Source organism: Peromyscus maniculatus, chromosome 17 (assembly GCF_049852395.1).
Source record: "Peromyscus maniculatus bairdii isolate BWxNUB_F1_BW_parent chromosome 17, HU_Pman_BW_mat_3.1, whole genome shotgun sequence".
NCBI lineage: Eukaryota > Metazoa > Chordata > Mammalia > Rodentia > Cricetidae > Peromyscus > Peromyscus maniculatus.
In genome coordinates, this window is record NC_134868.1 from 13073766 (window position 1) to 13088621 (window position 14856).

Here is a 14856-nt window from a genome sequence, read left to right on the forward strand (position 1 = left end):
TGGATTATGAAAATATAAAGTTGGGCCGAAATCTTTCCTAAGGACCCCCTTCCCTCTCCTAAAAATTGAAATGGCTATATGAAAACCTGCCAGAGATTTCCAGAGCGCCCGTTCCATCTGTCCCGTCATTAAATTCTTCACGTTCCCTATCTGATGGGCCTCCCTCGATCCCGAAACGCCGTCACCTGTCTGGTTCGCAGCTCTCCTTTCAGATGGCCTAAAAGGCAGAGCCCTGCTGTCAGAAAGAGCGGGAATGCAGAAGCCACAGAGATTGAGGACATCTGGCGATTGAAAAGGAATGCATAATGGGGGTGGCAATGAGGCCGAGGTGCCCAGCCAAGGCCTAGGGAGAATGTGGGCAAAGTGAACCATCATTCCAAACAGGCACGCAGATTCCACAAAGGACGGGGGGGGGGGGGGGGGGGGGGGGAGTAAAGAGCCTCAGGGTGTGAGGGAAAACTGCAGATCAAGGTCTGGAGGGAGAGGGGGAGCCTTTGTGCCTGAACGTGAATACACAAGTTAAGTAACTGGACGAGCTCCAGGGACAGGGGCAGCGGCAGAACTCTGCAGGGGAAAGACTCACTGCAGAATCAGAGCACACGAGTGGAGCTGGGACTCACGGAGATCACAATGGATAAGGAGAACACACAGAGGGATCTGTGTGTAGGGGGAGGCACATTTTTAGGGTAATGTGTCATTTCAAAACTGGCTTTATGTCAGTCAGAGCTACAGAAAATTATTTTCCCTCTTTATGAAAATGCATGATAAAGTGTACTTTATAAACATAGGTTGTTTGATGTTGATTCTCCACTTTTATTTATAGTTTACTCTTAATTGAAAATGTGCCACGGAATCATGAGGCGTCAATACAGATGCTTATACAGTTCCAAAGGAAAAGTGAATTTCAGTGATTCTGTTATTATTATTATTTAAAGATTTATGTGTATGTGTGTGTGAATGTGTATGGGTGTGTGTACCTGAACGCAGGTACCCGAAGAGGTGAGAGGCATCAATTGCTCTGGGGCTGGGGCTGAACTTTGGGTCCTCTGCAAGAAAAGTGCATGCCTCCAACTGCTGGGCCATCTCTCCAGCCTAAATCCTTTGAGCTGATAACATTTCACGTAAACTTTCCAATCCACAATACAGAGTCAGGCATGGTGGGGCACCCCAACAGTGCTAGCCAGCTGCTTGGCAGGCTGAGGTGGAGGCTGTTTGAATTCAGGAGTTTGAGACCAGCCAGGATCAACATGAGGAGACATCATCACTACATGTGAAAGCTCCCAGTATCACCAACTCTGCAACACAGCAGATGTCAACCCCACGGGACACCTTTACAACCCGGAAATTGGTTAATCTTATAAAATTCAAGTCTAGAGAGAAGGAAGTGTACAGAAACTATTAAACAGATGAGGTTTGAATGTTTGCATGGCATGAAAACAACCGTAATTTGAACACACTGCGTGACATTTTCTTCGGTAGTGAGCAGCAGTTAACGCTCCAGTTTCTATAGTCCTGGTAGATAGGTATCTCATTAAGTATATTTTCTTCCCTGACACATGTCTAGACCCCCACAGCTGCATGCAACAGAATTCCCACTTGTAAGCGCTGTTCAAAGCCCAAATCACTAAAAGAATGTTCATCATTCTGAATGTAGGAACCAAGAGAGCCATCTGAACCTACACTGTGCTCTGCTAGCTCAGGAGAGAGGAAAAGCATTCTCTGGGTGGCAGGAGGGTCCGGGTGCCTTACCTCCAGCAGATAGTGGTGTAAGCTCTTAATAGACACAAAGGATTTCAGCGGTTCTCAACCTGTGGCTTTCGACCCCTTTGGCAAACTGCCACCTCCAAAAATGTTTACGATTTATAGCAGTAGCAAAATTAGAGCTATGAAGTAGCAATGAAAATTTATACGTGGGAGAGGGGGAGGTCACAACATGAAGAACTATATTAAAGGGCCGCAGCACTAGGAAGGTTGAGAACCATTGGATGAGACGGTGATTGACAGATGTCATGTGTCTATGACTCTGGAGCCACTAACTGGAGCCACTAACTGGGGGGAAATGCTGGTGTATTGGTAAGTAATGAAGGAGTTCCGTTGAAAGATTTGCTGTTGCACGCAGAAAAAGAAAGCCCGGGCTTGAATGTCATTATCAATTTGGCTTGAAATCTTAGGACGTTGTAGAAAAATATCTTCTAGACCTTCTCTCTCTGAGAGAGGAGCGGGACTCACCTTTCACAAACAACCGGCCTGGCCTCGTTCATGACGGGACCCAGGGAGGAGCAGGCCTGCCGAGGTGGCGGAGCGATGGGCACTGCCGAGTCCAGGGAGCTGGCCTTGCGGTGGAAAGCATCCTGGGCTAAGGCTGCGGTCCCGGAGACCACTGGGCCATCTCCATCCGTGGGGCAGGAGCCCGCCCGGCCGTGGCCGCCCCCTAGCGGCAACTCGGGACCCACGGCTCCCTGCAAGGGCACCTCCCCGGCACCCAGCTCCATGTCCAGGGTAGGAGACGCTGGAGGGGAGACTCGGGGCTTGCGTTTGGTCGAGGCGCCAGAGAGGAGCTTCAGTAGACCCTTTTTTTCTTTCTGGAAAAAAAGAAACACGCATATTATTAGTTGGCGATCAGCCATTCTGTTGCTCCTGTAATCGCCAGCGCACTCCGACTTGTTGATGGCGTTACGGTCACTCATTACCTTCTTCCGGGCAGTCTTTGGTGTGAAGCTAACCTGACCTTTCGCTACTACTTCTCCCTTTCTGCTTGCCTGCTTCTGTTTGGGTTGGACATTCTCTTGTTCATTGCTATCTTCTATGGGGTCAGCAAGATAAACAGATTAAAAAGAGGTAAAACTATTTTTTTTTTTTTTAAATCCAATTTGTACAAGTAGCCAACAAGTCAGAAGAGCCGGTCCATCCCCACACCCCAGGTGGTAGAAAGAGAACCAAGAACGACAAGCTGTCCTCCTCTGACATCCACACAGGCACTGTGGAGCGAGAGCCCATGTGCACGCGCACTAAACGCCACCAATGGACTAATCAACAGCACCAAAAGATACCGCAGAGTGAAGTGGAAATGTCAGATTATGAGCTCAATTTCTTGAAACACTGCCTGTCCTCTGATGACTGTTCCGTGAGCCAACTGTGTACTGAGTCAATAGAAGCCTGACAACACCCGACTCCACATCAACACATTTGAGCCTTATCATTCTCGGGAAGGATGCCCTGATCCCAGTCAAGGGCTAGAGCACTTCTTACATGTCAGCACCTTGATTGAGTTTAACCAGCCACAATGACAGAAGCCAAACTATTCCTACCGTGAAGGTACTTCCCTGATTGCAAACCCAGAAAAAAAGACCACAAAATTTTAAGGCTAAGCCTCAGTGCACGAGTATCTTTATGGTTTTTTTTTTTTTGGTCTTGCAAACAAATGCACAGATAAAGCCCCACCACCCTCAACAGCCTCATGCTCTTAAAACCAGATTCTGAATCTGTCTCTTGACACTTTCTTTTGTGGCTCTACAAAGAAAGCCAGATGTTGAGCTAAGTCCTTTATTCTCAAAATCTGCCACTATCCTTTCCAGTCACCAGGTGTAATGCCGTTGTCATCATCAGATCTCTGAAATTGTTTTACTAAGATGTCAACGATGCAATTAGGTCCTTTGAGTAGCAACACTGCCTGAAAATGACATGTTTCACGGAGACGTATTTCTTTAGAATTAAAGCCCACTAACAGAGATATGGAGTAAGGGCTCAAAAGGAGATCTATAACAGTGAGGAATTCTTCTTGGTAATATGAGTTAGTCAGACCCAATAAAAATCCCCTTGGGGAATGAATCTCTATCTTCAATAACACGATTCCACTAGAGACAGAACGGCAGAAAACAGGAGGAGCCCGGAGCAGCCATTTATCTGATGATGAGCAAAGGTGTCTGAGAAACCGCACAGTCCCCCATTATAAACACTGCTCAGAGTGTGTGGCACTCCATGGGCTGGAAACAGGAAAGGCAAAGTGTGGGAGGGGCTAGAGTCATCTGTCTTCAGGTCTTCTTGGCCGGGGCTACAGATGAGCAGAGCCAGTGCATCTCCTTACCCCTCCCCTACACGGAGGAAGAGACCTTTGCATCTTTCATCTGATCTCAACTCATCCTGCGGGGTTTTACTTCATTCTCTTATTTGGATGTCACATTTTCTGAGGATCAGCAAGGCACATTCCAATGAATGACCCCACAAACTTGCACTACCTGCTTGGGTGACAGTATTGTGCATGCCTCCTGTATCTCACTCACTGCCTGGGACAGGGTACAGCACCACTGGGGTGAAGAGGCCCAAGAAAATATTGCAAGGGGGTAAGATAAAGGGAAGGAATAGGAAATAGTTATTGAGTGTCAGGGCAGGAGGTTTTGGGTTTCCTGAATCCAGAAGAAATAAAACAGTGATCCGTGAAGCAACCTGGCCGCCAGTTCTGTGGTAACACTTCTTTGTGGGGCATCTGCCCTGAGAAAGGGCAGGATGTCTGATAGCTTCGACTTCTATGGTTGTCAGATGCAGCCTCCAGCTATTCCTCTCATGGTATGAGACATCGCAGTCTAATTCCCGGGACCCCACAGATTGGCTGAGAACATCAAGTCCATTGATAAATTACAACCTCAGCAAGCTCCAGCTAAAGATGTTGCTTGGAAGCTCAGATCTGGGCACTCAAAAGAGCATCAGATAAGTGGCCTGCACTCAGGGAGCAGCTTCTAAAGTGATTAAGAAGAAGGATGACTTGCTTCATTGAAAATGATTAAACGCATTAAACACAACTTGCGTTAATGACTTCTAAGGGATGCGTTATCATCATCAACCAATGCCGACTACCCATGGAGCAGAAGGCAGAGGATTAGGTATCGTGGTGGGGTGCAGAAGGGAGGGGGTAGGGGTGCTATTTATATCATATTCCAATGCTGAATTAGAAGAACAATGTGCCACTTGAGAGAAATAACTTTGCAAGTTCAGACACACTTATTATCCAAGGGCATCTTTGTTTATTTCAAAATCCAACGGCACAAATGAAGGACATTCATAGTCTACGCTTTGGTAAAGTGATCCAGAAGAAATAAGGTTAACATATATGAAAAATGGGGCATATCTTTCCTGAACCTCAATAACTCATCTCCCAGAGGGGTTTGCCGAGAAGCCATTGCCAGACGAAACGATGTATTTAGCATCATTTCAGATATAATGATCTAAAATAGTATCGATATTAAAAAAAAGAACGATCTGGATGCAAAACCAATCAGCCAATGACCAGAGTTACTTTTATATTCAAAATGTTTTCTAGCTGGATTTGGTGATACACTCCTAAAATCCCAGCTACTTGGGAGACTGATACAGCAAGATCCCACATAGGAGGCTGGCCTGTTAAGTGAGCCTCAAAACAAAAACTGACTGAGCTCTGGGGAAAGCGGCTTGGATGGTAAAGAGCTGGTCACACAGGCACAGGACTCTGAGAGGAGTGCTCCCAACTTCTGTAAAATCCCGAGCAAGGTGGTCCGGGAAGGTGAAGCCTGCTGACTGTCCGAAGCTGAGGGTCAACCTAGCCTGTCATTAAGGGCTGTGCCCATCAGAGATCCAGAGACTGTATCTCTAAAACAAGGTGGATGCCTCTTGAGGAACAACACTGGAGACTGATGCCTGGCCTTCGCCTATATACACGAGCGTGCCCACGCCCACACGCCCACGCACCAATGCACGGGAAACAAAACCAAGCCTAGAAGTCAATAGGGCACTTTCCTGACGTGTGGGCAGTGCTGGGTCAATCAATCCCTACTACACACGCAGCATAGAGGGCGGGCAGACAGACAACCAGAGATCTATCATCCATTTAATCCCTACTGCTAGATATATAATAAAAGATGAGTGCAGTGCAGGGAGCATGAAATCTGGGCTTTATCCCAAGCAACATAGTAAATGTTTTAAAGCAACTCAAAATTAACAACATGTCCTCTCTCTCTCTCTCTCTCTCTCTCTCTCTCTCTCTCTCTCTCTCTCTCTCCCTCCCTCCCTCCCTCCCTCCCTCCCTCCCTCCCTCCCTCCCTCCCTCCCTTTTCTTTCTCACTTAAGGTACATGAAGAAATGAGCAAGAGTCTTCCTGGTCCCACAGGTCAACAATTCATACACCAGTTTTCTAATATGCAAGAGTCACGGTCCTCAGGTAGGGAATCTCACAAAAATAAAAATAAAATTAAGCCATGTGCTTAAAAAATAATCACTCATACTTTGAGCAGGTATTTCTGAGTGTCCAACCTGAAGCAGGTGATGTGCTCAGTTCTGGGAGAGTGACGTGTCTAGGGCAATTCCTGCCTGACGGTGACAAGCATGGCTGCATATGAGCTCCTCCGCCCAAGACCCAAGCAGGGAAAAGTCTAGAGTGCTGTGGGAGACATGGCAGGGCAGGAGAGGTTTCTTTAAGGAAGCTTCCTGAAATTCTAGGGATGAGGAAACACCACCAGGTTCAAGAGTCTCGTTAAATGCTATCAGGGGGATTTCCATATTTAGTCTTCACGCGACCTGATGAGGTAGGAATTAATTATCCCCATTGCCTGAAGTTCTGAAAGCCTGCCTGAAATCACCATGCTAGCCAGGGGCAGGAATGCAATTCTATTCTGCAGAATGATAATAATAGACCAACCCCCCTCTCTTTCTCTCTCTCTCTCTCTCTCTTTCTCTCTCTCTCTCTCTCTCTCTCTCTCTCTCTCTCTCTCTCTCTCTCTGTCTCTTTCTCTTTCTGTCTCTCTCTCTCTCTCCCCCCCTCCCCCTACCCCCACCCCGTTTCCCACACCTCCCTGCTGAACTCTGTACAGGCAGGCATTCTGAAGAGCAGATCTGGATCCCAGCTCTCAGCAAGAGCAGAGACAGTGAACGTGTCCATTTATAGATCCCTAAGGAAGTTCCATGACAAAGCAGGCAGCTGAGCTTGTTTTGGACAGCAAAACAGAACTGGAAAGAATGAAATTCGTCCGAGCAGAGAAAAGAAGGAGGAAAGAGGACAGAGGAGCAGACAAAAGTGACAGGGTCCTCTGTGTGAGGATGACAGGAAGGGCCTTCAAACGGAAGTGAGGATCAGGCGCCTGAGGTCCCCCTAAGGGAGACAATCACCAGCAACTAGAAGCTTGAGGGACCCGAGGCACTAAATGGTGGCTGTGTGCTCACTGGGGACAATGTCTGGACACTGGGGCTATAGCTTAGTTGGTGGGAGTTCTTGCTGTGTGGACATGAGGACCCGAGTTAGAATCCCAAGCACACAGGCAAAAAGCTGGATATGGCTGTGCACGGCCTCAAATAAGGAATAACGGAGACGATATTTGAAAATACAGTTCAGGAACTTAACATCAAATAAATATATCAGAGCTGGCTAGGGTTTTGACCTCGGAACAAAATACAGCATCCGGGTTCCTTGAGATTTTGTGGGAGAGGACTCCCAGACTAATCAGAGGAATGGCCCCAGTTAGGGGAGTTCCAGCAGACCTGGAAGCACATCCACACGTGATCTACACTGAAGTGCACCAATGACAGCCCACCCACAATCTGGGTCCCGAGAGCCATACCCTCCCCAGGGCAGCAGGTGTGCCACGCCATCATTGAAGAACACCTCACATGCTGCCTGGTGGATGGTGGTGACCCAGACAGACGGGGAAAGACATGACCAGAGGGCACCGCAAATACCCAGCGCTCTGCCCCAAGTCTCAACCCCAACTCCCGTCTCCATCTCCCATTCACTTCGCCTTGGACTTCCCTACAGATTAACCCCACGGAAAGCAGAGCCAATTGCCACTTCGACCCTAATTCTGATCAACTGGGGGGTGGGGGCGGGGTTAAGAAGAAACCAGACAGGAGGGGGGGGGAGGCAGACATTTGGAGGACTTAGAAGAACGTGTTCCCCCTGAGAAGAAGCTTGTGATAAAGTTGAAAAGAACCGATCTTAAAAAGTTTAAAGAAAACATGTGCATAGCCTGAAGTTCAAAAGGGAAAATGTTGGAAGAGGAATGGAGGGGGGGACCCTCAAAATGAAATCCTGCCATTGCAAATCATCCTGCAGATGAAAATGGAGAGCCTCTAAAACGACCTGGTGGGAGCCCCCAAGGTGTGGTATAATGGGCTCAAAAAAAAAAAAAAAAATCTTAAAGGCCACGTACAAAAAGATCAAGGGGAAGGCCCATCACAAAGAATGGAGCCTGGCCCCAGTGATGCAAGAAGGCTCCCAATCAGAATGACCTGGAACTTTCCAAAATTCTAAGGGGGAAAAAAATTAAAAGGCTATGTTAAGGTTACATTTGAAACAAAAAGAACACAGACCTCCTGCCTGGGGTGAACAGTGGCTCTTAAATAGGAGGAAGAAAGGGGATGTTAATATATGCACCGGAAGGGGAGAGCAAACCCTGACATGGAGGAAGGGAAGAGGTCCGAGCAGATTCACCTCCACACACAAAGAAAATTAACAGCTGACGTGCAAACTAATAATTTCTGAGCAATTAGGGTGAATCTGGAATCAGGGTCAATTCAATAGGGAAAGATGGGTATGTTTGGCTCCAGTTTTCAAAAAGAAGATGAGGTGTTTTCCAGAAGTATTTTTTTTTGGCAGCGGCGGGGTGGGGGTTCCTCTGTGGTTGCCAGATGACAGACACCAGGGCAATCGGGTTCCCCGCTTCGCGATCTTAGCTTCATTAATAAAAGAATTTAAGAACTGGCTTAACAGAAGCCTGAAGACAGCTATATTAGAGATGAAAAGATCAACACAGGCAGACCAGCCCTAGCTACAAAGAGCCACACCTCTCAGAGGCCGGCTTGTAAGTCAGACATGGTGGACAAGCAGCTACCAGGCAGGGAGGGAGCCCGAAGAATCAGAGGAAGCAGACTTGGGAGGAGACAGAAAAAAGAAAGAGGAAAAGCTGGACCTTTGCAAGTTAGAAAGGGCAACAAGACCCAGCCTAACCCCATAGCAACTTCACCACAGATTGTAGGGACTGCGCTGGGAGCAGGAATTCTGGGAAGGAAAAGTACAGCATCTCACTAAAGGAATAATTATTCCATCTAACTCTTTATCATGACCACCTTCCTAGGGCGCGGTCCCTCTTTCTAGGGGTGATCCCTTGACCACCCAGCTAGAAAATTAGGACGCCATGCAGGCTAAAGAGTTTATTTCTTGACCAGGAAGCTTTTCCTTCCTTCCTTCCTTCCTTCCTTCCTTCCTTCCTTCCTTCCTTCCTTCCTTCCTTCCTTCCTCCCTCCCTCCCTCCCTCCCTCCCTCCCTCCCTCCCTCCCTTCCTTCCTTCCTTTCTTTTTTTTTTTTAAATGGGTCTTTATAGCTGCTCTAAGGCAATAAGACCATCTGGGAGATTGCTGGACGGCATTAAAAGAAAGATTTACAAGCACTTTCAGGCGGAAATGGGACTCTACGGAGGGGCTCTTCCAGAAGACGTTACCACCAACGAACAACAGTAGAAGTGTTGGGACAAGGACTGGACCTCAGAGTGGCACCTGGCGACATCTCTTGTGATATGACCAAGTGGGCCATGATTCAGTCCTGAGGAGTCATGATTTTCTGAGTGAGGCTAACCACGGAATTCCCGAACTAATGCCACCAGAGGTGTCTACGGTGAATTCGGAGCAGGGTTAAAAAGGGAAAGCCGAAATCTGTGACGAGAGTTAAAAATGAAAACCTGAGAGAGTAGTTTCAATCCCGAAAACACCTCAGGGCACCGTGTAAAACAGCGATCTCTAAAGGCTCTTAAAAGTGAAGGGAGGGCATGGGGAGACAGATGTGTGCTTGATGAACCTCTGCAGTCAAGACTGCAGAGGGCAAGAAAACCATCTGGAGATGGGGCACTCGGAATCACTGGTATGTCCAAGAAGAGAGGTCAAGGGCCGTTTTTCACTGATGGCCAGTCAGAGGGATGACACTTCATGTCATATTCAAGTGGCTACTGAAACAAATCACTGCAAACTTTGGGGGGGGGGCGGGGAGAAAAACCAGATCCTCAGATCCAGATGTTGCAGGGAGGCCTCCCATGTGGACAAGGAGAGGGAAGAGCCTGCTTCCTGGCCTCTGTTTCTTGGCCTTCTAGCTCCTCGAAGCTGCCTGCATCTTCCCACGGCCTGTGTGGTATACCCAATGTCATTCCCCCTGCGTTTACCCATCTCCAGATGTCATTCCCCCTGTGTTTACCCATCTCCATCCCAAGTGCCCCGTCCCTCTGTCCCCTTTCAGGAAGACTCCTGTAGTGAACATTGGGTCTACCCAAAAGGATACGCCCTCATCCATTTCCATCTGCAAAGTCCTTTGTGCTACAGTAAGGGAACAGTAAGAGTGAATCCTGGGACCAAGAGGAGGATGTCTTTAAGGGCATTGTTATGCTCACCCCGGGGACCTGTCAGTGAATTCTATTAATGCACCCAAGAGCCCCTGTTCTAGGCGACCGACCAAGGACACTGTGCCCAAGTTCAAATGATTAAAGTGAGTCTTTGAAAATATAAAGCTGGACGTGTCGGTTTGAGTACAAGTTTAACATAGTTAATTATAAACACTGAGCAGATACCGATCTTTTTTAAAGTTCATGTTAATAGTTAATTAAATATTAACTTGTCAGCAGGCTATAAAGTTTATTTCCTTATAAAGTTCTATTTACAGGCTTCTCTGGCCACTTAAGTAGAGACATACATTACCACTGAGCCAGGGGGCTCAGAGCCCCGGTCCATAGCTTTAAGAGAAATGCATGGAGTCCTGAGCAAAATGTCAAAGCTGAGATACAAACATCTAGGCTTTATCCACGATTAATCACTATCCGTGGTTTTTTTTTTTTTTTTTTTTTTTTGGTTTTTTGAGACAGGGTTTCTCTGTGTAGTTTTGGTGCCTGTCCTGGATCTCGCTCTGTAGACCAGGCTGGCCTCGAACTCACGGAGTGCTGGGATTAAAGGCGTGTGCCACCACCGCCCAGCTCACTATCCGTTTTATTTTCTTGCACAACCACAGGGAAGTCTTTCAAAACAGCTTCCCATTGTATTTATTGGGAGCCACCTCCCAAAGGAGAGATGACTTCTCCCCTATATTTCAGGTCCTGTCTCTCAAGGAACCCTGCTGATTTATGGTTGAAAGTACTATAGATATAATAAATTTGCAAATAACTTTAAAAAATTTTTTTAAATTTATTTTTAGTTTTTTTTTTTTTTTTTTTTTTTGTGTGTGTGTGTGTGTGTATGTGTGTGTGTATTTGTGCACGGGAGTACAGTGCCAATCAGACCCCCTGGAACTGGCATTACAGGCAGTTGTGAGCCACCTGATATGAGCACTAGGAACTGAACTCGGGTCCTATGTAAGTGTGGTAATGCTCTCACGCTGCTAACCGCTGAGCCACCTCTCCAAACCGGCAAACAATGTTTTTGATGGACGGTTTCCAACCTCTCATCGAAGAAAATACTTTTAAATAGGGAGCTGTCCATAAGCAAGAACTCTGGACAGGAAAATGTGAGGACCGCGGGAAGATGGAAGAGCAAGAGATGAAGAGAAGAAATGCCTCCCGGAGGCAGCAAGCTGCAAGCTGAGGTAGACTAAACCCTAGTCACTGTGGTCTCCCTATTACCCAGCAGGGGTCCCGGCAACTTGAGGGTTATCAAAATGTCGAGGAACAAAAGATCTAGACATGAGGTTGGGGCAGTGGCTGGGTTTCTGCACCACTGTATTCCTGGCAAGAACTTGCCCATGGTAAGACATGGCACGCTGTGGAATAAAGAGACCCCGTCCTTGGCGAGAGACTTCAGGATATAACGGAGCAGAGAAAGAGAGGCTCTTACCTTACTGTCCTTGTCTGGTTTCACAGATGAACTGTTCCCACATGCTGAGACGGCACTGTCAGGAGACGTGGGCAGTCCAGGGAGGATGGCCACCGTTCGACCACTGGGCTCGGTCTCCAGAGTGGCGGTGGTCATGTTGGGGGAGGCCAGAGAAGCCCCCGCCGCAGCGCAGGCCAGGGGAGCACTGGTTCGGTTGACGCTGATAGCAGCAACGTGGGCAGCAGGGCCTGCCAGCGGAGGCAGGGGTTGGGAGGCCAGTGAGTGGTGGGGCAGGCCCACGGATGCAGGACCGAGGCAGGCGGCATTCTGGACCTGGATGGGTGTCACTGCTGCTGTGGGGCGTTCCTGGTTGTGTGCTGTGACTACAGGGGATGGGAGGGAACACAGAAAGGGTCAAGGGCCCAGTATAAACACTGCTTACCAAAATGTGAGTCGTCCTATTTCACTGTGTCAGGCCATAATGAGAGGCAGCTACTGCTATTTACTGCAGGAAAGCGTGGATGGAGAACAGACTAACGTACTTAGGCCCTAGCTGGATCCCGAGATAATACTTTCCTTCCAGATGAGCAGTTGAGGCTGCTGAGGACTTGGAAAGATATGCTAACACCACCCCCAAGGCCCTTCAGTTATGAACAATCATCTTCGGCAGCATTAGAGACACTGGACCAGTTTCCGATGGCTCTCCATGGCAACCAACAAACCAAACAGCCGTCTTAAGTCCTTACTATACATTCTCTCTCTCTCTCTCTCTCTCTCTCTCTCTCTCTCTCTCTCTCTCTCTCTCTCTCTCTCTCTCTCTCTCTCAACTAGCCATTTTTCTGCATGTTCTTTCTGATAGAATTCACGTGTTCTTAGTTTACTCCATTATTGCTACCCAAGCCTCTGGGTAGGTTTTCAGTGCTACAGAAAAGAGAAAGGCACGTGAATGCCTATCGAGTCCAAAATAGACTTGTGACTAAGTTCATCAAAAAATAACCAGCACACGGCTCAGCGGAGAATCGCACAGCAGTCACACAGCTAGGAACCGTGAGCTTGGAGACAAGATCTTGACTGGGAACGTCATGTTTCCAGTCCCACACTACTCACATTCTTAGGATCAGCCCCGTCCTATTTAGAATTGAGATCTATCCATTTTGAATGAATGGGCAGGGCGTGCTGAGCCCAAGAAAATGGTTATAAAACGCCTGTTATGGTGTAGACTTAAGATGCTCCTCGAAAAGGCCTCAGGTGTTGAAGGCTCGGTCAGAAGCCATGGGGTACTGAGAGATGATTGGCTCATGGGGCGCTAACTTCTTCAGTGGGCTACTAGGAAGTAGGCCTGGTTAGAGTAAGCAGGTCACTGAGGCATCTCTCGGGATGGTCTATCTTGCCCTGGACCTTTCCTTGTGCTTTGTGGCCGACGCAAAGATGGCATCTCTGGCCCACCAAACCCTCTCTTCCGTCTCTGTCCTGCTTCACCACAGATCTCCAGTGACAGGATCTGGCAACCACTGAAACGGTCCCTCCTCTTTGATTATTTCTGTCATGGGTATCTGTCACAGTGACGAAGAAGTACTAATGATAAGGTGTGCGAGCTTCTATCTCTAAGTGGCAGCACTTATTTTAAATTCTTCCCTGTTTTTTTCTCAACGCCCGCCCGAGTGACCTGCTCACTCCTACGGGTAAGCCCTTTCCTCGTGTGTTCCAGTCCCACCTCCCTCTTACCTGTCCTCACGGCATTGCGGGCCTGGTTGACGGTCATCTGGCCGGTCATGTGCAGCAGGACCTTGGCCTGAGGACTCGTCTGGATGTGTGCTGCCGACACCACAGCTGTGGGGACCACGCTGGCGTTCCCAGCCACCCCATTTCCTTGGAGCTTCTGGGTAGACCCTCCCGCAGCAGAAGGGCTGACCATAGTCACCCCCCGGCTCGCCTGGCCCGCGGTAGACATAGGGACTTTAGCTTGGGAGACGTTTGTCACCGTCCTGTCGAGATAGAAGCGGAAGGAAAACCCAATCCATCAGCCAAGTGGGAGACAGAACAATTAACTCAAGAAACATGACTCAGAGCTTTAAAGACAGAACATTTTTAAAAAATGAATGGGGTTATTTTTCCAAGGTTTTAAGAACAGCATATTCAAAGAAACGATAGCCCCTCGAAAAGAGAATGGTCTTGGAATCACTCTGCGTCACCAAAGCACACATCATACTCTGCCTAAGAAGACAGTTACTAGGGTCGCCTTCTCATTTTGTGGCCACTCAGCTCCACTGAATTTCAAGACCCTGAATTTTCCTGCTTCACCCTGAGCAAGACCCACCATTTACATCACACTCTTCCTCCTTTGACTGTCTCAACCTGCCTCTAACATAGTACACAAGTGCCCGTGTACACACTGATACACACACACACACACAGAGATACACACACACACACACACACACACACACACACACACACACACACACACACACACAGAGTCTCAACCTGCCTCTAACATAGTACACAAGTGCCTGTGAACACACTGACACTGATACACACACACACACACACACACACACTCCACACTATGCACACAATTGGAATGGCCCTTCTGGCTTTTTCCTGTTGAGGTAGCTCAAATCTCAAGTTCAAGATCCAGCACGGATCCAATCATTTCAAGAAGCTAGCTGAAAGTTCAAGTTAAGGCTTCTGATCTAATTGCTGCTTCCTGTAGATTGCTTCCTTCTTGCTGGCTTTATACACTCCATAAAGTGATTACAGCTTGACTCTTGATTACCGAAGATGGTATGGCTTGATTCTAATTTTTTGAGAATTTCGTACACACATACAACGTGCTTCCCTCAAACTCACTCCAACTCCTCTCCCTGTCTTTCCCACCACTTTCCTGTCCCAACTTCAGATTCTGCTGCTGTTGTTTGTATAAACTCATGGGATCCACTTGGTGTTCCCATTATAAGCACGGGTGTAGGACCACCTCCTGGAGCACGGACAGCCTCTTAGGGGCTGTACCCCTGAAAAAAACAGACTCCCCTCTCTAGCAGCCATCAGCTGCCAATG

At 47.9% G+C, this 14856-nt stretch overlaps 1 protein-coding gene across 2 annotated transcripts in view; it reads right to left on the reverse strand.

Moving 5' to 3' along the window:
* Positions 1-14856, reverse strand: part of Sh3rf1 (SH3 domain containing ring finger 1) — a 163910-nt gene that overhangs the window by 9247 nt on the left and 139807 nt on the right. For both annotated transcript variants that reach the window (XM_076553288.1, XM_076553289.1), the window contains exons 9-11: positions 13525-13784; positions 11821-12182; positions 2230-2582 (exon numbers count right to left, since the gene is read on the reverse strand). In XM_076553288.1, coding sequence (XP_076409403.1) covers positions 2230-2582; positions 11821-12182; positions 13525-13784 — 975 coding nt within the window. The remainder of the gene's footprint in view (positions 1-2229; positions 2583-11820; positions 12183-13524; positions 13785-14856) is intronic.